This window comes from Ursus arctos, unplaced genomic scaffold (genome assembly GCF_023065955.2).
Source record: "Ursus arctos isolate Adak ecotype North America unplaced genomic scaffold, UrsArc2.0 scaffold_22, whole genome shotgun sequence".
In the NCBI taxonomy this organism is placed as follows: domain Eukaryota; kingdom Metazoa; phylum Chordata; class Mammalia; order Carnivora; family Ursidae; genus Ursus; species Ursus arctos.
The window spans coordinates 32,350,332-32,376,704 of NW_026622897.1; the positions used below are offsets into that span (position 1 = coordinate 32,350,332).

General features: G+C 39.5%; 1 protein-coding gene across 1 annotated transcript in view; it reads left to right on the plus strand.

Moving 5' to 3' along the window:
* DEUP1 (deuterosome assembly protein 1) overlaps window positions 1-16,305 on the plus strand; it is a 77,158-nt gene extending 60,853 nt beyond the window's left edge. Inside the window, exons 11-13 of the mRNA XM_048217266.2 lie at window positions 1,976-2,172; window positions 8,571-8,685; window positions 15,707-16,305. Of these exons, the coding sequence (XP_048073223.2) occupies window positions 1,976-2,172; window positions 8,571-8,685; window positions 15,707-15,883 (489 nt within the window). The 3' untranslated portion in view covers window positions 15,884-16,305. The remainder of the gene's footprint in view (window positions 1-1,975; window positions 2,173-8,570; window positions 8,686-15,706) is intronic.
* Window positions 16,306-26,373: the final 10,068 nt, after the last annotated feature.

Below are 26,373 nucleotides of genomic sequence, written 5' to 3' on the forward strand. Positions count from 1 at the left end.
AGTAGAGGATTATTTCCTGAAATTATTAGAAAAGTATTTAAAAGAAACATGAAATGAGAGAACCCCAAAATGCTGTTGTCAAGGAAAATAGGCTATGCTTTTAAATATAAATCATGTAAATACATCACCTGTGTAATTTTTTCAGGTCATACTCACAACACTTATTTAATTATGGTGCATTTAGAAAATTATGGAGTCTTTAAAAAAATTATTACTATCATTCTTAATTACTTTAAACCAACACTGGGCCAAAAAGAATCACATGAAATCTAATTTTATAGAAAAGGCTTAAATAAAGTTATAACTGAGCAGCAGACCATCAAGAATTATTTATTTAATGAATAGATTTTTTTTTAGGAGTAAAATTTTCCATCTCTTCCATGACCTTTCTTGACCAGATCCGCTCAAATGAGTATTTTCCTTATGAAGGGCAAAATTTTATAAGACCCTCTCCTTCATATTTATTGCAAATCTGCTCTCATTTTAGAATAAACAATCCTTTGTCTTGTAAAGCATAGTACAGATCACTCTTTTATCTGCACTGGTGTATCTGGAACGTGAAGACATACTTAAAGGCAAGGGACCACCAAGCAGAGAAATACCGTCAAAGGTCCTTCTTTTCCAAAGGACACCATGGTCAATAGCTGTATAAACACATAACCCTTTCTGTATTGTTTTGGGGGAATTTGCCCTCCTGGAGAATTTTCTTCCATTCTAACGATTCATGAGCTTCTATAGCATGTTAGGCAGTAAACAGGAAATGTAAGCAGACTTGGCTTTTGAAGCAAAAAATAAAAGAAATAGGTAAACGTTTTTAATACCTAGTATGTATACATTTATACCCTTAGCTGTCAATCCTAATACTAATATGATAGTATATGAATAATTTAAAATGTGCAGTTCTGTCAAAAAAATTGTAATGACTTTATGGGGTGCTTAGTCCGTGAAATGTCTTCCATGTCAAAGCCTTACGTGTAGAAACTTCAAAATAAAAGTTTTAAGCCATTTTCATCTATAGTCTTATGGGCTTTTCACCAAAGAAGTTTGTAGCTTCAAAAATTGTATCCATGTTATGCTTCTTGTGCTACAATATTACCCTCTGACAACATTAGAAGCATTGTTGAATCAGCAACCACACCACTCACGGATACCTAAATCACAGGACTAGCCAGGACTACTTAGACTCAGAGCATTTTCACAAGTTTTCTCGTGAGAATATAACCTGTTTTTTAAAACTTTGTGAGAAGAAAAGTTTAGACTCTCCCTAAGAAACTTCTTACAGCATTTAATTCAAAAAGCATCGGAAATCTTGGCGTTGCTCTAAACGGCTCATTTTGTGATTTAAACATGTTTCGCATTCTGTTCTTAAGACACATTAAAAATTGGGCGGCGCGTACCAGCTAGTAACACTTCATCATGAAACCACAGCTCCTCAGAACTGTGGTACCGCCGCCATCTCAGCTGTTAGATCTTTGCTTTAAAATGGTCCAGAAGCAGACTCTAGTCTATATGGATTTTGTATATAATTTGTTGCATCACCCAACTGTGGGGAATCAATATGTGATTTTTCTATAATGGCATGTGTTATTGTCGTCAGAAAAAAAGTCTTTCAAAACTGAAATGTATGTGAATTCTGGTTCCATTATTAACACCAGAAGACATACCCTATAGACGTGAAAACTCTTAAATGCAGCCAATCTGTCCCAGACACAGAGAATGCTAATGCGTACATACGTGAGCATGGACACCAGTGTATGAACTGCTTTTCTCACGATGTGTTCAGTGGCAGCTGTCGCTGAGTATCTGTGTTGTGAGGAGGTGAGAGCAGGAAGGGGCTTTAGGAGGCACACAGGAGGAGAGCCGTATCTTTGGACTCCAATGGAAGTCCCCTTCCAACAGACATGTCTAAATGCACAGAAAATATGCGTCACTTATAAGGAACAGTTTTTTCAGTGATTTTTTTTTTATTCTCTAGAGTATGGACTTCACTAACAGGGAACATTCAAGGCATACATCTATTAACAAGCTGGAATATGAGAATGAAAGGCTCCGAAATGATCTTGCAAAACTTCGTGCCAGCGGCAAATCAGCATGGGCTAACCAAAATACCTATGAGGAAATGGGACGGTACACCTATCAAAACCAAATAAAAATGGAAAAACATGAAGATAGGTAAGTTAACTCCCTTATATAAGGTATCAAATGTATGAACATCTAATAGAAATTTATTTTGAAACAATTCAAAATAGAATTTTATAAACTTGCGCTTCAGTTGTTTAAATTTTATTTTACAGCGATAATGCGTAGTATAGACCTGTTGTTTTATATGAAATTCTGTGCTGTCGATAGCTTTCAAAATCTAACAGGGAAGTGGTAGTGTTATAGTGAATTTCCGTCACTTCAGACCCTTCTTAGACACTGATGTGGCAACAAAATATACAAGCAAATATCTTATTTTTTAATGTCCTAAGAAAAACTAGATTTTCATATGTTACATATGTTCAAACAAAATAGAAATATAGGACAATGTCACTTCCGACTTAAATTCAAAATAGATACTTTATTTTTTTATTTTTGTAAAAGATTTTATTTATTTATTTGACAGAGAGAGACACAGCGAGAGAGGGAACACAAGCAGGGAGAGTGGGAGAGGGAGAAGCAGGCTTCCCGCTGAGCAGGGAGCCCGATGCGGGGCTCGATCCCAGAACACCGGGATCATGACCTGAGCCGAAGGCAGACGCTTAACAACTGAGCCACCCAGGCGCCCCCAAAATATATACTTTATACCAACCTTCCAGCAGTGGGAACAAACCAGTGGTCGCTTCCTAGGGAAAGTATTGGACGGTGGGTAGGAGGTTTCCTCTGAGTAAAGAGAAGCGTGTGGAGAATTAATATCTGCTATCCACATGATCCCCTTTTAAAGTGTCTTAGTTCAAAATTTAAGTAAATATGTCAACCATAAAATTAGACTAATTTATTCAACTTTAATAAAATATTTAAGGCATCAGAACTGTCACTGGAGACTTTTCACTCTTTTCCCAGACTTAAATTCTCAGAAAAATCAACACCTTTCTTTTCTAGCAGGACAGCTCTGAGTCATTAATATGTTAATGCACATTGTGAAGGTCAAGAAGGGGTGTGGTGTGCAACACTCCCCCAACTTACTGAATATCAGATTTATTCACATTTCGTAGTGCCACAAAATGGTGAATTGATAGGACCCAACTTCAATACAATTTTGCCCAAGAACTCATTATGCTTAGTAGGAAAACCATACATACTGTTTTCATATAACATAATATTTACAACCTTGGGAAATTTACGGAACCTTTGTGATCCTCAATTTCTCATCTGATAAATAGGGATAATAATTACAAGTTTTTTTGTGAGAAATGAGAGAACACATAGTTCCATGTAAAACACATATTTCCATAAATGTTAGCCATTCTTATGGATATTATCATTACTAACAAAATCGCTATCACTGATAATAATATGAATACTTCCTCAACACTTCACAGTGCCTAAAATGTCGGTGTTGATGGCCAAATGGCTGAATCTGACATTTCCTCAAAGGTAGTCCTGTGCAGGAGGGCTGATGCCAGGCTCATCTTTGTAACAGAGCATGCCCAGTTCTACAGGTGGATGAATCCGTAAATCCATGGGACATAGCAAAAAATACGTCTGTTCAACATTCTTGTGGATGTCGCGTGTGTCTCTCCTACTGGTGTCACCTCAGCCCCGTCCGTGTTAGAGGATATGTCCTAATCCCACGCAAGAAACAAACATTCAAAGTGCTAAGTTATTAACCTTTCTTCACGTAGTTCAGGAAGGTACTGAGGGCAGACTGGCTGTTACCCTAAAAAATCCACTGATGGTAGGATGCTGGCCCGGAGGGGGGTGGGGTGCCGGTGCGGAGGCGGGGGTGCGGATGGAACCGGTCACTGAAGCATAACCATGGGCCAATTCTCCGGTGAATGTGCCATGTATGCTGGCCAGTAGAACCGAAAGTCTGTCCAAAAGGGATCCCGTTTTGATTGTGGCCTAGAAAATATTTTTTCTAATATAGGATAAACCCTTCCTACAGCGCTTCCCTACTCTACGGATTTATTTCTCCGTGGGTCAAATCACGAGCCCGTGTGTACGGTTTTTTCATTGTCAAGAGAAAACGAGGCCCCTAAAGATATGATCAGGGTCTTTCTGTGTATGTTAGTCAGGACGAGCCCCCATTAGGTGCAGACCGCTGTTCCCTATTCTTGCTGGTTGGGAGTAACTCTGAAAGGCTTAGATGAGGGTACCAGGAGTTGTTATTTAAAAGGCAGTTACTCCGCCTTTTATTATTTTTAAAATGTAATTTTATTGTTTGGATTGCCCCCTTTTTTCTTTGTTGGACGGCACAGAATGTGTTAAAAGCACCTAACAAAAACAAGACAGTAGGGGACACAGAAAGCAACACAAGAGGCAAAACGCTCAGCAGGAGATTATCTTAATAAGCAGTTTGGACGACTATTCCTGCGGCAGAGCCTTGTGTCCTGCCGGTCTCATCTGTTGCAAGTTTCATTAAATTTGTTTTAATGCCTTGTCTGATTTCAGTGTTCTCCAGTGACCTGATTTTTAAAAGAAACCGCATTTCAAATGTTCTGAATAAATTATTACCATGTAGAACCCGCTATGGGGAAAGCGTTGTTGAGTTGCAAGGACAGCGAGCTCCGCAGTGGAGAGCTGTAAAGTACATGTCTATTAATTTTAGCAAGTGAAAAATGAAATGTTCCTTCTCTCCCTCACAGCACAGCTCAGTGAAGCCAAATTGTAAAAGCTGTATGTATTTGTTAGGCATAAAAATCATCGGAAAATACTGAGTCGTATTTACATAGCAGTAGCTAATGCGGTGAGGTCTCATTAAACTATTTTAGAAAGGAGAAAGCTTTTAGGTGAAAGTATATGAAGATAGTGTTCCACAAAATTTTTTTTAAAGGTTTTATTTATTTATTTGTCAGAGAGAGAGAAAGCACACACGCACGGAGAGCTGCAGGCAGAGGGAAGAGCAGACTCTCCACTGAGTAGGGAGCCCGATGTGGGACTCGATCCCAGGACCCTAGAACCAGGACTTGAGCCCAAGGCAGACACTTAACTGACTGAGCCACCCAGGTGTCCCCACAAAATTCTTAAGTCTAATTTTTAGCCGCTTCCTCCTTTTAGATGAGGAAGATTCACATAATACATTTTTATTTTTAAATTTTATTTGATTTCAATTAATTAACATATAGTGTATTACTAGTTTCAGAGGCAGAGTTCAGGGATTCATCAGTTGCCTACAACATCCAGGGCTCATTACCTCCCGTGCCCTCCCCAATGCCCATCACTCAGTTACCCCATCCCACACCCACCTCCCCTCCTGCAACCCTCGGTTTGTTTCCTATGGTTAAGAGTCTCTTACGGTTTGTCTCCCTCTCTGATTTCATCTTATTTTATTTTTTCCCTGCCTTCCCCTGTGATCCTCTATTTTGTTTCTTAAATTTCACATATGAGTGAAATCTTATGATAACTGTCTTTCTCTGATTGACTTATTTCGCATAATACATTTTTAAATAATCTTTTATCTACTCGGAAGTAACCCAGTTGTTGTTTTTCATTCCTATTAGAAGTAGTAAGAAGCTCTTCATGCTCATCCACTTAAAATGCAAAGCATTTCAGGATATTCCAACAGATTTCCTTTCCGATAAGAAAGTTATTCAGCACTTAAAAAAATTATGAATAAGATGTAATTGAACTTGGTGAGGATGTATTGAATATTTTAAAAGTTTTTAAAAGTTAGAGTTTTGAAGTTTAAGGATAATTTACAAGCTGATTTGGAATAGTGCTATCAAGTAATTAATGTATGACTAATTTTAATGACAACTCAATTTTGTAATAAATGGGATTTCATCTCTATATATGGTACATACTTAAAAGTCAATGTATGGTTTTAAAGGTTACATGATGTACTAGACAGACTTTAGTGATCATAAATATTAATCACTTAAATTGCTTCAAATCTAGTTAATAAATAAAAATTCTAATCCTAAGAAAACCACAAAGTTGGTAGGTTTGTCATAACTACTCTCACAGAATCCCTCGTCAAGGAACGAATAGTCGTCGAGAAGCAAAAAAAGTAAGTTGAGAAAATTTTGTACCAAGGTGTTACTGAATAAGGAGCAAAACACAGCAGGCTGAACGGTTGTGGGCCAGGCAATAATGAGTAGTTCACAGAACGGGGCGCATGACGGAGGGATAGAAGGGAGGCTGGAAGCAGGCAAATTAGCACTTGGGAAGGGCTCCTGTTCCATGCTGAGGACTTTATCCTGTAGCCCGGGGAGAATTAAGAGGGCCAAGAGTGGAGGTACCGTGAGACATCTCTGAAAACTGCAGACAATTGACTCCACAGTCTCAAGTGGGCAGAGTTCTGCCCCCAACGACAACTGGGTCCTGCCCGCCTGGCCGAAGTAGCCAGAGGCCCTGACTTAGGGCCTGTGGAAAAGCCAACTGAAAAGACCAGCTTGCGAGAGGGAAATAAAAACCTTCGGAAATTACTTTTAAGAGAGCTTTTAAATTGATAGTCTGAGCATTTTTTTGCAAGGTGGTTTCATGAAGTATTTGAGTAGCTGCATTCTAGGAGAAGAACTTTGCAGATATAAAGCCTATTTAAAGCAAAAGCATTCTACTCCATAATGTAGTCTTTCTTTTCAATCTCTACGTTTTATGGATCTTACAGTAAAAAGCATGTTCAGATATAAGTTTTAGGAATTAACACTGTAAAACTGTATGGATACATCCAAAACAAAATGGATAATTGAGATAATTCTGTAGAAAATTTTGGACAAATAATACTTTCCCTGAAATCTTTGTATAATTGAGATTACAAAGAGATATATATTTCTTGAGTCCCTTCTATAATTATCTTATTTTTTCCCACTGTGCTTTGAAGTATAGATGGTAGCTTCACTCAAATTAAAAGGTGCAGCTGAAGACTCTGCAGATGTATTCTGCAATTGTTATAATTCTATCTGAAACGTGGGACGTTCCAGCTTAACGTGCACATCATAAACCATGTTATTTCAGTTTAATTGGCTGTTCTGTTTCCATGGTAATTATGGTTTGGGAGAATGGATTTAAAAAAAGATATATTTTAAGATAAGTAAGAATGGAAAACATGTTGTGTTTGTTTTTATGTCCTAATTTACAGATGTCTCACTTAACTTCTATTGTTATTTGTATGCATCACTTTGAAAATGTTTACATAATAGGAAACAAGTCTGTATAGATAGTCTTTGGGTAAGAACAGAGAACAATAATGTGAATTTTTTTGGAACTGCGTGAAATTAAAATATGAAGGCTTTGAAAATGGTAAATCAATACCTGTGGAGAATTTGAATAATCAGTAAAAATGAATAAATAATTTCAAGTTGAAGGGATTCTTGTGTTTTCATGGGCTTTGATGATTTTGATTGAATTTCAACCTCAATTTCACGAATTAATGTTCAGAAAGACATTTATTTAGTCCCAAATAGCTCATACTGTTAGGACGTTTTTATGTAAAATTTTGCGGGAAATTGGTTCAGTTTTTTGTTTTGTTATTCATTTGTTTAGTCAGCATACCAAAATTTAAAATCTCACTGCTATTTTATTCAGTCTCATCTTCTACCTTATATTTTAGCACAAATAACCAAGTCTGTACGGTAGCTTTCATCCCAATTGTGGAGTTCAATTCACCCAACAACCCATTTTTTATCAATAAAAAAATTAAAGTCACAGAAAGATATAGTTTCCTGTTCAAGGTCAAGGTCACACAACTCCTAAGTGTGGAAGAGTTTAGGAGATGATATAAATTGCAAAAATGTTACAAATTATTCTCTTTTTTAAAAAAAGATTTTATTTATTTATTTCAGAGAGAGAGAGAGAGTAAATGCATGAGCAGGGGGGAGGGACAGAGCGAGAAGCAGACTCCCTGCTGAGCAGGGAGACCGATGCGGGCCTTGACACCAGGACCCTGGGATCATGACCTGAGCTGAAGGCAGATGCTTAACTGACTGAGCCACCCAGGCGCCCCAAAAAGTTACAAATTATTAAGCCCTATAGGAATTAGAATTCTTGTACAAGGGCTTGTTCTAGCATAAAAAAAAAAAAAAGAAGCATAATTCTGTTAAGAAAACCAACGACGTTAAGTGAAATCGAGAGTACAAAAAGAGAATTATTAGAATTGTCAAGGGCAGCAGTGTGAGCTGTTTCGAGATTCTTCCCAAACTAGTATCATGTTATTTAATTAAATGGCACTGAGACCCGAAAGTAAAACACAGAAAGCGATACAATATAGGCAGTAAGAATAGAAGAATATTTTTAACAATTACCAAGTTTCCTGTTCATTATGAATCGTTAGAAATGACTCATCTGGAAGATGATTTTCAAAGAGATACCAAACCTTTTGTCACGCCTCCCCCCTTGGCCTGTTAGACATCAGAGAAGTTTAAACCCTTAGCTACATGAACGAACAGTATTGTTGGGAGCAGCAAACGAGGACCATGCTTCTCTTCTAGACTCAGCCAAGATCGTGAGCCAAACAGAAGCGTGACGCCACCACTGCCACCTTTGCCGTTTCAAACCAAAGAAATGACAAGTCCCCTGGTTAGTGACGACGAAATGTTCCCACTGGTGAGTTGCTGGTTGTTGGTTAATCTTTCCCTTTAAGGAGTGATTACTCTTACACTGGTACTTATATACTGATGTATACATAGTTGTTAAAAAAAAAAAAAGTTGCTCCTTGGCTAGGACTCCAAGGTGAGTCTGCGAGTCACTTGGCCATGCTTTTCCATAGAAGGAAAAGAGATCCATAATGTTGCATGAAGTGTTTCAATCTATAGTTATTCACCTCCAGTGCAGGCCAGAATTACTGGTGATGCTTTTTAAAAATGCAGGGGCTTAGGACTCATCTCTAGACACTCCATGAACCCTCTATGACCTGCATATTTTAAAGAGCTACAAGTGCTCTTTTATGCCTGTTTAAAAAAAGAATCTTTTTCTTGGCTCTAATATACATACCGAAATATGCACAAATCACAGTTGGACACCTTGATGAATTATCACAAAGGGAACATCAGTGTAACTACCACACAGGTAAGGAACAGAACACTGGTAGCACTCCAGAAGCACCTCTCGCATCCCCTTCCAGTCAGTCCTTCGACTTGCTCCCAAGGTAACCACTATCCTGACTTTGAATGTCATGAATTAGTTGTGGCCATTTGTAAATTTTATGTAAGTGGTTTCATACTCTATGTGTTCTTTGTGTCTGGCTTCTTTTGCTCAACATTTTTTCTGAGATTCATCATCCACATTGTCTTATATGGTTGTAGTTGATCCATTTCTGTTTCTCTATAACATTTGTTATTACAGTGTTTTCCATTGTATATAAATGCTACATAGATTGATACTACAATTTATCCATTTTACTGTTGGCAGGCATTTGAGTTATTCCTGCTTGGGAATAATTACAAACAATACTGTTAAAAACATTCTCGTATGTGTCTTCTGGTGCACGTGTGTACACATTTCCATTGGGTATATTCCCAAGAGTGGAACTGCTAGGTCATGGGATACGCATACGGGCAGGTCTAGGAGGCAATGCCAAACTGTTTTCCTAACTGTTTGAGCCAGTTAATACCACAATATATAGTATATGAGTGTTCTTCTTGTTATGTATTCTCTCCAACACTTGGTATTATCGGTCTTTTTAATTTTAGCTTTCCCGGTCAGTGTGTAGTAACTTTCTGTTGTGGTCTTAGTTATGTGTCTGGTAAATAATGAAGCTGAGCTCATTTTCATGTATTTATTGGCCATTTTGATATTCTCCTTTGTAAAGTGTCTGTTCAGTTTCCTTGCCTAACTTTCTATTGGACTGACTTAATTCTCATCGATTTGTAGGAGTTCTTTATATATTCTGAATATAAGCCCTTTGTTGATCATCTATATTGCAAATATCTTCTCCTAGTCTTACTTGCCTCTTCACTTAATAGTATCTTTTGGTAACCATGAGTTCCTAATTTTAATACATTCCAACTTATGAATCTTTTCCTCTATGGTTAACATTTTTGGTATCCTATCTAAAACGTGGCCTGTCCCAAAGTTATAAAAATATTATCCTATGTTATCTTCTAGAACTTTTGGCTCTTTACCTTTCATGTTTATATCTCCACCGGGAATCAATTTTTGCATATGGTGCAAGGTAGTATTCTCAACACTTTTCCCATGAAAATACTCAGTTGAATTTGCACATGTGTTCCAGTCCTATAGATTCTATTGAATTTTCTATATTCAGAATCAAAATAATGACAGTTTGTTTTCTACTTTCATATCTTTATAATTTTTTTTCTTTTTTTTTTATTGTACTAAGGCCTCCAGTAAATGTTGAGTGGCAGAAATGGTGTAGGCAGTATCCTTCTCTCATTCTCAATTGCAAAGAAAGCTTTCAATATTCCACCATTGTGTGGGATATTTACTATAGATATTTTGTAGATTCCTTTAAAAAGATTAAGGAAATTCTTTTTATTCCTAGACTGCTAACTTTGTTCATGAATTAATATGGAATTTTATCAAATGCTTTTACTGCTTCTTTTGAAATGACCAAAAGAAAAGAAAAGAAATGACCATATAATTTTTCTCTTTTCTTGGTTAATGTGATTTTTTTCTTGTTGACCCAACTTTGAATTCTTGGAATAAATTCCACTTGATAACTGCATTTGGTCTCTTCATATTGGCTTAGGATTTTTACTTTGTGTTCACTAGAGAAATTAGCCTGTAATGTTCCTTTGCTGTCCTTGTCAAGCTTTGGTATCAGATTACGCTGACCTCATAAAACAGGTGGGAAGGGTTTTTAATTTCATAGTCTTCTGTTTCTTCATTTTCTTTGATTCTGCGTTGGTTTCTATGCATAAAAGAGCCACCTCTCCCCGTCTTAAGAAAGTGGTCTCATGTAGGTTAATTTCAGTCTTATATTTCTCAGTTCTTGAATTTTCATTTGACTCTTTTTTACATTTTTCAGTTCTGGGCTGAAATTTTCTGCCTTATGATTTAATTTCTTGAACATAATAATCACAGGGTTTCTTAAGGTAGATATACCTCAGAAAGTAAGTAGTATTACTCTTACAGTTGCTTTCACCTGTATTCAAAGTACGACGTAATTTTTCAGTACCTCTCCATGATATACTAATATTGGATACAAATTGTAAAGAATGACAACAACAGAAAATGTTTTAACTGGATGGGATATCCCATGAGTACTTTTCTGCTTTTCTGGAATCTAACACCTTCTTTTGTTAGAGACTGGAAGTAAGATTTAAGCTCTTGTGGAAGGAGAAGACTTAAAACGATTAACTTTTGAAGCGTTAGAGATCTCTAAAGCCTTGAAATGCTCTTTTGTTTTCATCTCCACGTAAAATGCCAGAATTATTTGAACAGAGTAAAATTTCATACCAATAAAGTAACTGAAATAAACTTCCTTATTTAAGCTCTGGGAACCGCTAAGGGGATTTAGCAAATTCTGTATCAACAAAATTTGGATCTTGAAGGACTCCAAAGTAAGCATATACTCCAATGAAACCAAACATGATGAATTGCTAAATGCCATATGGTTCTAATGTCAGATGATTTTAGCATTTTAGCACCATTAGTCTCTGCTCACATACAGGTGCCCGAGCAACCAACCCACAGTAGCTCCTCCCTCTTTATTCCCTGAGCCCTCATCCTGGGGTCCGTTTTGTTCATAGCACTTCACCATGAGACATTTCACGTCTGCTTGTGTGTTTGCCTCCCTCCTCTAGAATTTAAGCTCCATGAAAGCAGGAACTTTCTCTCTTTGTTTACTGTTGTAACCCCAGCACTGAGTGTGTCGCACTCGTACGCACATGAAAAGCATACGAGAGTAACTGTCGTATTAACTTAATAAACACTGGGCTTCCTTCTATCTTTAAAAGTCTGCGTTACTCCTTTGAGGAAGTTCATAGCTCCAGAGTTGCCAGGAAAGAAAATTCTCTACTGTTTTCGGTCTGGGCATGGGGAAGTTCATCTGTGATGTTCCCTGAAAGACATGGCCCAGTCCACTGTTCTGGGTCCAGTGGCTTCCCTCCATTTCTGCATTTTAACTTCTACATCCGTGCTGTTCCTTCCAAGACCACCAGCAACCTTCTAGTTGTTAACTAAATATGGCTTTAAGAACTCGTCTTCCTTAATCATTTTTTCTTGAAACTCATGTCCTCTGGCTTCTGTAACCCTATTCTCCACTGACTTTCCTGCTGCCTTTGTGGTTATTTTTTCCCAGTCTGCTTCCAAGCAGTCTTTCTCCTATACCTGCCCCTTAAATATTAATGTTCATCATTCAGTCATAAAATAAACATGTATTATAAGGACCCAGTGTATGGCAGGTTCTGTTCTAAACACATCTTTGATGAGACAGACAAGTCTACAGTTTGGTGAAAGAGAAGAACTCCTTCCGCAGATGGATGAACAGATGAACAAATAGTGTTACAGACACACGATGGAATACTATTCAGCCATAAAAAGGAGCGAAGTAGTGATATATGCTACAGTGTGGTGGATGAACCCCCAAAACACTAGGCTAAGTGAAAGCAATTTGCCACAAAAGGTCATATATTTTATGATTCCACCTATATGAAGTGCTGAGAATAGGTAGATCATAGAAACCGGATGTAGACTGGTGGTTACTAAGGGCAGCGCGGGGAGCAGGGAGTGGGGATCAGTGGCTTCATAGGTTCAGTTTCCTTACAGGATGATGAAACTGTTTTGGAACCAGATAGAGGTGGTGGTTGCATAACATCGTGAATGTACTAAATGCCACTGAATGGTTCATTAAAAATATTTCTTTTGATGTGCATTTTACCTCAAAAAAGGGTGGGGACAATTAATAACTGGAAAAAAATGAAAATATAAAAAATATCAAGCTGTATGACGAAAAGAAAAGCCGGTGATGTGATAGGAAGTGATGGGAGTGTGAGGTATTACTTTCAGTTGAGTGGCCTGGAAAATAGGAGGGGACACTAAGTTGAGACCTAAATTACTCAAAAAAAAAAAAAAAAAGAAAGAAAAGAAAAATGATTCAAAGATCTGGAGGAAGGGTGCTTCTGGCAGAGGGAACCCCTGGTGCAAATCTGTAAAGCAGTCATCACTCAAGCCGGAAGTTAGGAAGTCATCCGTCTGCGATCAGGTTTCCTAAAATCCGAGATGGAGAGTCTTACGAAAGTGAGTTATCAAAGGTAGTATTCTCGGCAGAAGGAGGGCCAGGGAAGCAGCCTAGGGGAGGGGAGAAAAGCTAAACAAGGCTGAGATCTCAATAGAGACTAGCTTGGCCTGGTCTCACCAGGAGCTTGGAGCACGAATTGCACAGCAGAGTCGGTTCCCCTGGAGACAAGAAGTCTGGCGACTTGGGCCCCGTGTCAATCAGTCCTTGCCTCTGAGAGGAGAGCGAATGGGCTGAGGGGGATACTGCAACTTCTCAGATGAGGCAGGGGACTGCAGCCCAGCTGAGGGCACGTCTCCAGAGAACCAACACCCACAGCAGCTGGAGGATAGACGCACCAGCCCGGTGAAGGGAACCCCCGTAGGGCACCAACGGCATCTGCTACAGTCCACCTCTTGCACCACTCAGACCCACGTTCTCTTCCTGTTGTTCATTCCATTCAGGGCTATCTTCTCCAAGCTTCTGGCTGGCCACAATTTCTGGGAAAGCTAATAAGAGGAGGGTTAGTGCGACAAACTACAGGCCTTGATGCTGTAACTGGTCTCAAGGACCTGACTGAGAGTCATCGTGTCTTCACCCTTTCTAGGCTCCCACGCCCTTGCCAGCATGTGGTTTGCCATTTACAGTTGAAACTGGCATGAGAATATTAAAAGCAACCTCAGTGGCTCACCTGCATATCGACACATTCCTCACCGCCTCCGTTATGTAGCAGTGGTCTTTGTGATGTCAGGGTGGTACCTCTTTTCTGAGCCTCTGATCTGTTGGCACAAGGAGCGCAAGGTGCCGGCCAATGCTTTAAGCTTAGTGAGACTCTTATAGGTCCCTTGGTGGAGACATTTCCCTCTCTGAGACTCAGGACCTGCACATCAGCAGAGCCTCAAGACACAAAGACAGAAGGTACAAGTTCTCCAAGTGGGTCAACAGAAATGATAGAGTGGAGCCCTTCCTCCATCCTCCCTTTTGTTCCCGGATTCGTGTATTCTGCCTGGTGGGAACACAGTAGCATACAGTAGCCGTTGGTTTAAAGTCTATACCATATCCTGAAGAACAGTACCCGGCCTCGTAGGATAAAATTCCCCAGCCGATGCCCCCCTCTGCCTTCAAGCGGCCTGTCAGCCTAGCATCCTCTAGGTAGTGCTGTAGGCAGGAAGACCCCTGAGGGCCACGGTCACGCCCCCTGCCCTACTCTTCTGCTGTACGCTGGGTTCCTTCACTATGACTCAGGATCCCACATCAGTAAATCAGCCTCTCTGGGGGCTCTCAGGTAGTGGTCAAGGCCAAGCCCCTTCAGGCAGGAAAGACAAACCCATAGAATACATGTCAGTGCTGGTAAGGATAAAACATTGCCCTTTCCAAGGAGTGAGGGACCTGGTGTCAACTCACTGCACCAGGACGCTGGTCAGTCTCCTCGAGGGGTGGCGCCATGTCAGGAACTCCTGTCTCAAGCAGATCAGATACTCAACGGCAACAGTTAGCTAACCGAGCCTTGGTGAAAGGGAGGCCGTGCCGTTGGGCCCAGCCATAATTCCACTGGAGTGGCCAAGGACAGAGCTAGATCCGGTCCTCCTATCCACTTGTTCGGTGCTCGGCCTCAGCCAGGCCTCAGGAGCATTACAGGAACTGTTTCGTGAATAGTATACAGTTTTCTGCTACAGACGGCCTGGCCTTGCTCCAGAAGCTTAAGGACCTTCAATGCAACCTGCCTAGTAAACTTGCCAGAGGCCACACGGGGCAATTTTTTTCTATCAGAGATTCTTCTAGAATGGGCTCTGCTAAGTCACTTGGCATAAATTAGGACTTCACAGGTCACAAGCGGTTCCATGAGCAAGCACTTCCATCTTAGCACGAAGTGTGTAACTGGGCGCTAACCACCGAGGCTTTGTCAGCTCCAACTGGGCAGACGAGCTACATGCCAGCATTAGGGTCTTCCCCATGGGGAAGCCGCTCGTACCCCACATACATCATGCTGCCAGCCCTCCTCACCTGGCCGACTCCAGACAGCAATTAGCTCCCTTTTTCAGGCAATCCTTAATTTTTTTTTTTCCTGTATAAGTTTTCTTTGCCCACGTCACCTATAATCTTCACTTTAGCTTTTTGAAGTTGTCTATTTTCAGATGAATACCCTTGGTTTTACAAATCAGTTGAGTATGTTTTAAGTAAGTTCCATGGTAATTTTTTTGTCTCTACTTTTGCAGTTGGAGATGGTAATATTCATTTCTAGAGCTTTCGAATATAATGGTGCTGTGATGTTTTTGTTCCTTGAGGATTTCACGAGCAGTCACTGTATTACAACCGCAGAGAGAGTTCAGCCTGGATTATTTCATTAAGAGTTGCGCCGTCTGACCATGCCAGGGATGATGCATGCCTGGAAACAGGAAGGTTTAGAAGGCTTTGTGTTCCCCATCTAACACTTCTTTCTCTCTTTAGTCTCCCCCAGATATAGTCTTCCCAGCCTCTCTGGCTGCACAGCATTTCCTTCTGGAGGAAGAGAAGCGAGCGAAAGAATTTGAGAAACTTCTCAATACACATATTGATGAACTGCAAAGACATACAGAATTTACTCTTAATAAATACACCAAGCTAAAACAAAATAGACACATATGAGCTTTTAAACTCTTTTGTTTCCCCCACCCTGAGAAAAAGAGCTCTGGCAAAATATTTACAAAGCTGAATAATGAAACTGAGAAATTTTGTTCTGTTTTCTTAAGTAAATCATTTCTGTGAGGCAGCTAGAAAATAGTAAGTATTTTGTTCGATAAAGCTGTTTGTATTTCCGCATTTACATAATAAATTGTTTGGCTACAGAGTTACGATAAAATAAACATGACTACTCCAAAAGAGATTTGTTTCCCGGTCTAAGGAATATTGTGGAATCACATATGGGGTTTCCCCCACTTGAATCATGTACACTGAAACCCATTTCCTCTGTAACAACACAAAACGAGGGAAAGGGAATGCCGCGTTCCAAATACCAGCGCCTCGAGTGCGGCTCAGTTCTAGGTTTGAAAACTCCAGGATTTTTTAAAAATGAAAGACATTATTTTGAACTATGTCAACATCCTAAAATTTCTTTTAGAAAAAGAAAAGTACAGCTTTACTGGTTCTGCATTCATCCTTGTAATGTCTCTGTTTTAACACAAGAAGACATGGAACGTGCTTTTTACACACTTAACATATGTGCGCCAATCAGAGATTAATGCTGTCCTGTCAGTACTAATGACTTCACGGACACGAACAAGATCAAGAAGATATAAGACATTACTGTTGTGACAATCTTCTCTGTAATACCTCTGTTTTTAATACAATAAAGGAATACGAAATTCTGTGGACTGAAAACATAAATGCCAAACCTGTATACAACAGTAATAGCATGGTAGTGGACAATAAAATTCAAGTTACAAACATATAAGCATGATAATCCCTTCTTCTTTCTCTAAAAATGACATTTATATAAAGCTTACGAAAAATCCCTCTATACTCAAGGTAAGTCCTACAGCTTTTATAGTTTTCTTTTTCCCTTTGAAAAGACTGAATCTCAACATACTGAAAGATGAAGTCAAGATGTCTTTAGATAACAAAGTGTCATTGTCATGTGAAAAATGCAGAACCCTGTTCCATTTAAGTGATGGGACCGTTAGATTTGTACACCTCTTGATATTTGCAGAAAGCCTTCACATAGGAATATCCATTTCAACTCAAAGCAAGCCTGTGAAGCCAGCAAGGCTAGAATCCTTGTTCCTGGGAATCCAGCTGTTAAGAAACTTCTAGAATCTGGGTAATCAAGAGAGTCAGAGATGCCTCCTGGCTTCTAATTACTGGCTCCAGCTCTTAACTACTTCCCAGGATCACCTTTGGAAGCAACAGACGGTGAACAAGGCTTATCCGCAGAAGCCCTGTTTCATGACAAGACATCCGAGGGGTACAAAGCCTTCAGTGTACCCCAAAAAAACTCTATATGAGGAAAATAACAAAAGTTACGATGCTTTAAAATTATTTAGTAATTTCTAGGCTGGACACAAAATATTTTTCAGTGTTATCTTTAGAAGATGGGAGGAACAAGTTATGTGTTAGGGAAAGGGCATTCCACAAACAATTCTGAAAGCTTTGTATCTGTCATGCAAATGCGAACAATGCAAAAACTTAAATACACATATCTTTCTAATCCCCTAAATCCGAATGCCGCTTCATTCTCTTCAGGGTGGAGACACGATTACAAATTGCGTGCTGAAATAAAGATCTAGCTACAGTGTTCTTAGAACTTAGCAGAGTCAAGAGAGCGTGAACTTGGAGCACGTCCAGGACTCACAGAGAACTGGCTCTTCGGGATTATTATTTCAAGTCCCTAAGCAAACTTCTTTTAAATCACTGGTTCAGCATTGCACTTAATAGCGACTTTCTTAAAACAGTAGTTTCCAGTATTTTTTGCTTAACAGCAGGATTCATTGTTCAAAAGGAATCAAATTCTAAAGCCCAACGTAGATAGAACCAAGATAAAAAGCAAGCCAGGGCTCTGTTTGCATGCTGAGAGGAGGGAAGGAGCGAGGCCCCCCTGCTGCTTACGCTCTCTCGCCCTTGGCCTCTCCCACCCTCCAGACACCAGAGGATTCCCTGGAGCAGGAGCTTCAGACGGGGTGGGAGGGTGGGAGGACAGGCAGATGCGGTCTGTATTACCTCAGCTCACAGTACATTTTCCTCCAGAAACCGTGTCATGGATAACGGTTATGGCCTCCTCCATTCTACAGAAGCCATTTTAGCCCATGATTTAGCTACAGCGTGATGGGAGGAGAAGGAAAGAAACAGGAGAAAGACCCCTGAGGCCATCTAACACTGAAAGTTGGCTCAAAAAGAAGTGTGACTTGAGTCTCAAGTTTTGCCTCATAACGGCTTACATATACACTTTTAGTTCTCAGTTACTCAGGAGCATATTAACTGGTCTGGGAATTCAGCAAATTTGGGGGAGGGAGGATGGGCTGCTGGAAAATCAGAGGTAACCCCCAAATTTCAGATAAGGCAATAGACAACTCTTGATTATCTGTCAACAGAGCTGCTCTGGCTAAGTGGAGCTTGGAGTTGCCCTCGAATCAGCATCCCCAGATGCAGCCCCACCCAGGCCCTGACTGTCTCCTTCCACTATGGGAGAGCAACCAGAGCCAACCATCTTCGAGGCTGCCCCATTAGAGAGGCCTGCCCTGGTGGTGAGTTTGTCTAGCTCCCTGCTGTGCCTCAACCACGGTTAACCTGACCCAAGCAATCTAGAATAAATTGTAGTTTCAACAGTGAGGTGGGGTTATCTCCATCCCATTATGTCCACTAATATCAATTTCCTCTTTATGTGCCTCCTGTCCCTCCAAAAGATCCTAAAAGAGAGGAGTTTTCTTAGGCTTTCCTGCTTCCCCTGTGCTTCTAGCTCAGGTCCTAGTCATGGGAGGTGTTTGGTAAGTAGTGACTGATGGGCGGATTGAATCCAGACATGGCGGATACCGTCAGCAAAGGCAATGAATAGAACGAATCCAAGGCAGTTTATGGATCCATGACAAAACACAAGATGTATGAAATCATCAGCTGCAGAAGAGTCCTATGACTATAAGTCTGTGGATGTGAGGGGGACATTCACTCCTACTTGACCTCACATAGGACCATCTGAATACATATTCCTTTTATGCTTTAACTGATATCTAATAGGACTCTGATACAGAACATTAGCTGTACTGCTTAATGGTCAGAGCAAATGAAACCCTGAGAATCCCAGGACTTGAGCAATATGGCAGAAAGTGCAGGAGGGAATTGGGCCCAAGGACTTAAAGCTCAGTTAGCAACTGAAACTCTGCCCAATCCTTCCAACCCTGTAGTCTAGAGTGTCACCAGGAGCTAAACTCTAAAGGACAAAATATTTAAACTGATAGAAGGTTCTTCCCTCCTACAATGAGGCTGCGCTGTGGTCCAGGGAGAACAATGAATGGACCTATGGGCCTACTGAGTCCTGACTGAGGGAAAACCCTGGGGGAAGGTTTTCATGACCTCCAAGGAACTCTCAGGGCAGAAACGAGGCCAAAATATCAGCATGAGCCACAGAAGTCAGCCAGGCAGCCACACACACACACACACACACACACACACACAGAATGTATATATTCTGGACTCTTAGTTCTGTTCCATTGATCTATATGTCTATCCTTAGGCCCATACTATATAGTCTTAATTATTGTGGCTTTGTAGTAAGTGTTGATATTGAAAAGTGCAAATCCCCCAACTTACAAGATTTTTTTTAAAGATTTTATTTATTTGGGAGAGAGAGAGGGAGAGAAAGAGAGAGAGAGAGAGAGCATGAGGAGGGGGAAGGGCAGAGGGAGAGGGAGAAACAGACTCCCCACTGAGCAGGGAGCCCAATGTGGGGCTCGATCCCAGGACCCTGAAACCATGACCTGAGCTGAAGGCAAATGCTTAACCAACTGAGCCACCGAGGCTCCCTTACAAGGTTGTTTTGGGCCCTTTGTATTTCCACATAAGTTTTAGGATTAGTTTGTCAGCTTCCTGGTTTTTCCAAAAATTAGGCTGCTGGGATTTTGATAGGGGTTAAAATGGCAATTCTCTCCAGATTGATCTACACTGAATCTCAGTTTGGTGAGAATTACCATCTTCATAAGAGAGTTGCTGCCTTAGGAGCCCCAGGATGATGTTCGTAGGGAAGCCCTCTTGGGAAGGCACCCAAGGTGATGCTGCACTTAACAGTCTAAACGGAGTGCCTTCCTCCCTCGCCTGACGGGGGGGGGGGGATAAAATGCCCTAGGACCTAAGTGGTTGGAAGAGAACCACACTTGTTTTGACACTGACAGTTGATAACTGATCATCAAGACCTCTGCCGGGTCACAAGAGCCTGACGTGTGACTTCCTCAACACTGTTCACTCACACAGAAATCAATGGAAGAACCCATCAGAGATAAAATTTATTTGGCTCTGTGTGCTTCACACAAAATAAAGAATTAAGTCTTTCATTTATTTCATCAATATGTCCTTTGTGATGGGGGTGCCTGTGTACCTCAGCTGGTTAAGCAGACAACTCTTGATTTTGGCTCAGGTCATGATCTCAAGGTCCTTAGGCTCTGCGCTTGGCAGTGAATCTGCTTGAGGATTCTTTCCCTCCCTTTGCCCCTCCCCCCACTCATGTTTTCTCTCTCTCTCTCTCTCTCTCTCTGTCAAATAAATAAATAAATCTTTTAAAAGATATGGTGAACTCCTTAAAAAATTATTATGTCAGATGAGGGCAAAGGGCCGATGCTAAGACGATGCTATGTTGCACCGAGGTGCACAAGAGACGCGTCTTCATCAGAGAAGTTTACACATTAAATCGATAAAACATAAAAGAACTGAGCTACCATTCTCCCCATCCGGTAGGATCTCTTTTGGGTTTTTGTTTGTTTGTTTCTAAAAACAAGAGCAGTACGGCTTTGAAATTCTTCATTTCCATCAGCTTGGGGGAGAATCTTCCGAAGTCAGTACTGTTAGAGCTCAAACTATTTCCAATCCAAACATATCTCTTGGCCGAGATAAATTATCAGATGAGTCATTCCAAACGATTTTGTTGGATAAAATTATGAGTAATCAAACTAAAACAGCTCTTTGGCTTCAAATACAAAGTTTGCTACATACAAAGTTTAATTTGTAACCAAAGGCTTTTATATTAACAAGAGTTGAGCCCAAAACTTTCGGGAATGTATACATACGTGTGTGTATGTGTGTGTATATATGTATGCAGTGTATACACACACACACACACACACACACACACACACACGAAGCTCTGAAAATAATCATCAAGAATAATAAGATGGGAGAAAACTTTTGGAAGCAAATATGTTTATGACATAGGTTGTGATGATGGGTTCATGGACATGTACTTATCTTCAAATCCATCAAGTTATATACATTAAATATGTACAGCACTTTGCATGTCAATCATATCTCAACACAGTAGTTCGAAAAAACAAACACGAGTCAAGAACATCTCAGAGCTTGGGAAACATCCATACAGTTATGTCACTATTTTTAATATTAAAAATATGAGTACTTAAGAAAATATAGGATTTAATGGCCAAATGTAATTGCTTCATTTTGGAAAATATGCGTTTATTTCATTGAAGATATTATGCTAGATGGATAAGGCACCCAAAATTTTGAGTCTGTCGTCTAAGCCACCCAGTTTATACATAGTACTTTGCTGTATGACCTCTAGCAAACTAATACACTCATATATCCCAAACTTGGAGTCGAGAAAGCAGACAATCTTGAAATGGCAAGGGACACTAAAAAGCTCCAGCAACGCCTGCTCTCTCTAAATAAAAGGGGCAGCCTAGCAAGGCAGAAAACTTTTACACAATAATCACCCTAATTCAGCCAAACACCTCAGAAAAGACTGTGGCCACACTCTCACCTCCCCCCCAAGCAAATGTAGACAGAGAGCCTAAATTTCCACCCTGGCCCCAAACCCCCTATCAGAGTGTCCAAGAAGGCTGAGGAGGGTGGCAGAACTTTCACTCCTGCCAGCAGGTGTGAGGCACCCCCCGCAGCTGTATCAGTGGACTCTACGTGGGGACCCCCAGGAAGCACTACAAGGCAAGCCCACTCCTCTCCAGTAGGGTGATGGCAGTGGAGGACATGGAGACAGGATACTCACCATGGCTCAGTGGTAATGAGGCCACCCACCCCCAACAGTGTCACTGGAGCCCATGTAAGAGGCAGTAATGAGGCTCCCTTGCCCCTCCCAACCAGGGTAGTACCAGCAAAAGACTATCGGGGAACAGGACTCCCACCCTACTCAGGAGCGATGAGGAAGCCCTCTCCCTGGGTATTAACAGAGGCTGAGTCAACACCTGGACTTCCACTACCATTTGGCAATAATGATGCTATACCCTATTGCCCTGCTCAAAAGTTGTTTGAACAGACCTATGAAAACATAGCATTTAAATAACATCCAGAGTCTCACAATATAGTGCCCCAATATACAAGTTTCCATCAAAACTCACATATATCAAGAAACAGAAAGACCTCAACTTGAATGAGAAAATACAATCAATAGAGGACAACAGCAAGATGACACAGATGTTAGAGTTATCTGGAAAGATTTAAAGTAGCTGTTATAAAATGACTCAGTAAACAATTAGAAACATGCTTGGAAAAGTGAAAATATAGGAAATTTCAGCAAAGAAATGGAAGATATAAAGTGAAACCAAATGGAGGTCTTAGAATTGAGAAATACATTATCAAATAAAAACTCGGTGGATGGGCTCTAAAGTAGAATGGAGGAGACAGAGAAAACAATCAATGAACAATAGAAATCACCCAATCTGAACAACAGAAAGAGAACAGAATGGGAAAAATAGCAACAGAAAAAAATCTCAGAAATGTGTAAAACTATAAAAAAAGGACCTAACAACTGTATCACTAGAGTCTTGAAAGAAGAAGAAAGGGCAGGGCTAAACAAGTACTCATAGAAATAACGCCTGAAAACTCCCCCCAAAGCTAAGCAAACACCAAACAGGATAACCCAAGGAAATCCACATTATGACATAGTACAGTCGAACTTCCAAAAACTAAAAACAGAAAAATCTTGGAAGCAGCAAGAAAGAAACAACACCATATCTCTAAAGAGAAAACAATTTTAATTAAACCAAATTTCTAATCAGAAAACATTAAGACCAGAAGTAAATGACCTAATATTTTCAAGTGCTGAAAGAAAGAACCATTAACCGAGAATATGATACCAAGTGAAAATATCCTTCAGGAATGAGGAGGAAGTTAAGACATTCTCAGGTGAAGGAAAACTAAGAGAATTGGTCACCATTAGATCTACCCTAAAAGAATTAAGGAAGTCCTATAAACTAACTAACTAACTGGATGGATGGATGGATGGATGGATGGATGGACGGATGGACAGATGGATGGATGGATGAATGACACCACCAAGCAGAATACACATTCCCCTGCAGTGCCCTCAGAACATAAGCCAAGGTATTCCACAACACGAGGCATCAAACAAACCTCAACAAATTTAAAAGAAACAAAATAATAGCATATTCTACCACCACAATAGCATCAAACTAGATATTAATAACAGAAAGAAACTAGAAAATAAAAAATAGGAAAAGAAAGAACTAAAAATCAATAACGTGAAAATCCAAACAGTTGAAAACTAAACAACATTCTAAATAATCAATGGGTCAATAGGGAAGTCTCAAGGGAAATTTAAAAAGACACTGAACTGAATGGAAATGAAGTGTAACATAAAATTTGTGAGAAACAGCTAAAGCAATGGCAAGAGGGAACTTTATGGACTAAAAGAACACATTAGAAAAGAGAAAAAGTCTCAAATCAATCATCTAAGCTCCTCTCTCAAGCATCGAGAACAAAAAGAACAAAATAAATCCAAAGGAGGCAGAAGGAAGGAAATAAAAATGATAAGAACATAAATCAATAAAACTGAAAGCAGAAAAATAATAGAGAAAATCAGGGAAACAAAGAGCTGATTCTTTTCCAAAAACATCAATAAAACTGACAAATCTCTAGCAAGACTGACAAAGGAAAAAAGGGAAGAAGACACAAATTACTAATATCAGGAATGAAACAGGGGACATTACTGAGACTCTGCAGAAATCAAAAGGATAATAAGAGAATGCTGTGAACAACACTATTATGAATGCTGTGAATACAAATAGTTACGTGACAACTTAGCTGAAATTAGTTGAAAAACACAATGACCACAACCTACCCAATATTAAATAGATCACTTGAATAACCTTAAAACTATTGAGGAAACCGAACTCATAATTTTAAAACTATCAAAAAAGAAATCTCCAGGCCCATATGTTTTCGCCAGAAAATTCTAATAGATGTTTGAATAAGAATCAACACAAATTCTACACAATCTTTACCAGAAAATAGAAGACTTCCCAATTTATTTCATAAGCTAACATTACCATGATCCCAAAACTAGACAAAGACAGTACCAAAAAAGTGCAGACCAGTTTCCCTCACGAATACAGATGTAAAAATCCTTAACAAAAGATTAGCAAATAGAATTCAGTAATATATAAAAGGAACTATACACCATGATTAAATGAGATTTATTTCAGGGATTCAAGACTGTTTCAATATTCAAAAATCAATCAATGTAATCTGCCTAAAGACATACAAAGACTAAAGAAGAAAAATCGTATCTTCATATCAACTAATGAAGAAAAAATATTGACAAAATTAAATACCATTTCATGATTTAAAAAACTCAGAAAAATAGTAATAGCAAGAAACTTTCTCAACTTGATAAATAACATTTACCAAAAAACCGAAGGATAATATTTTGCTTAAAGGTGAAAGAATGCTCAGGACTGCAGCAAGTATGTCCATTCTCACCACTTCCACGAACACAGTGCTGGAAGTTCTAGCCAGTGTGATAAGTGAAGAAAAGAAGAAAAGGTACTCAGATCAGAAATGAAGAAATAAAACGTTCCCTATTGTCCGATGACATGATTGTCTGTAGAAAGTCCCAAGAAATCTACAAAAGAAGTCGTAGAAGTAAGAGGTGAGGTCAGCAAGCTTGCAGGACACAACAGAAACACAGAAATCAATTGTATTTCTACATACCAGCAATGAATACATGGACATTGAAATTAAAAATATAATATCATTTACGATCATTCAAATAAATGAAAGTAGGTGTAAATCTAACAAAATAAGTGCAGGACTTGTATACTGGAACAATGAGAAAGAAGTGAAAGAAGATTTAAATAAATGAGAGTTATAATGACGGACTGGAAGAGTCATAGGAAAGATCTCAGTTTTCTCAAAATCAACATATAGGTTTACACAATTCCTATCAAAACTTCTGCAAGATGTTTTTGGTAGACATAGACAAGATTATTCTAAAATTTATATGGAAAGGCAAAGGAACTAAAATAATTAAAGCAAATTGAAAAAGAATAAAGAAGATTCAGTCTACCCAGTTTGAAGCCTAAATATATAGGGAAAGTAAGCCAGACATGTTAAGTCTCATACTTTATACAAAAATCAACTTTTTTTTAGTAACGAACAAATTATAAAATTATACAAAAATGGATGATGGACTTAAATGTAAAACTATAAAATTTTTAGGACAAATATATAGGAGAAAAGCTATGGGACCTATGAGAGTTCTTACACATGAAGGAAAAGCACAATCCATAAAAGGAAAAATTGATAAATCAGAAGGTATCAAAATTAAAAACATTCACTCTGCTAAAGGCCCTATTAAGGGGAAAAAAAAAAAAAAAAAGCTGGAGCGCCTAGGTGGCTCAGTGGGTAAAGCGACGGACTCTTGATTTGGGCTCATGTAATGATATCAGGGTCATGAGATCGAGCCCCACTTCGGGTTCAGCCCTTAGCGGGAGTCTGCTTCTCTCTCTCTCTTTCCTTCTGCCCCTCCCCCTGCTCACACTCTCACCCTCTAAATAAAATAAATAAATATTTAAAGAAAAAGGGGAAAAAGCTACTGGGACAAAATATTTGCAAACCACATATCTGAACAAAAACTAGCATCTAGAATGTAGGAAAAGTTCTCCAAACTCAACAGCAAAAAATCCAATTAGAATATGCGTAAAAGACATGAAGACACATTTCACTGAAGAGAATATACAGACTGCAAATAGGCACATAAAAAGATGTTCAACATTATTGGCCATTAGGGAAATGCAAATTAAAACCACAGTAAGATATCACTCCACATCTATCAGAATAGCTAAAAATTAAAAAATAGTGACAACACGCCATGCTGGCAGGAACACAGAGAAACTGGATCACACTGCTGGTCGGAATGTAAAGTGGTACCGCTACTTTGGAAAACAGTTTGGCAGCCACCATATGATGTAGCAATTGCGCTCCTTGGCATTTCTCCCAGAGCAGTGAAGACTTATGTTCACACACACGCAAACCTAGCCATGAATGTTCATAGCAGCTTTATTCATAATAGCCCCAAACTGGCAACAACACAGATGTCCTTCCACCGGTGAGTGATTACAAAAATAAGAACGCAACAAAGTTCAGGGAGAGACGTGGCCGCAGCAGCAGGA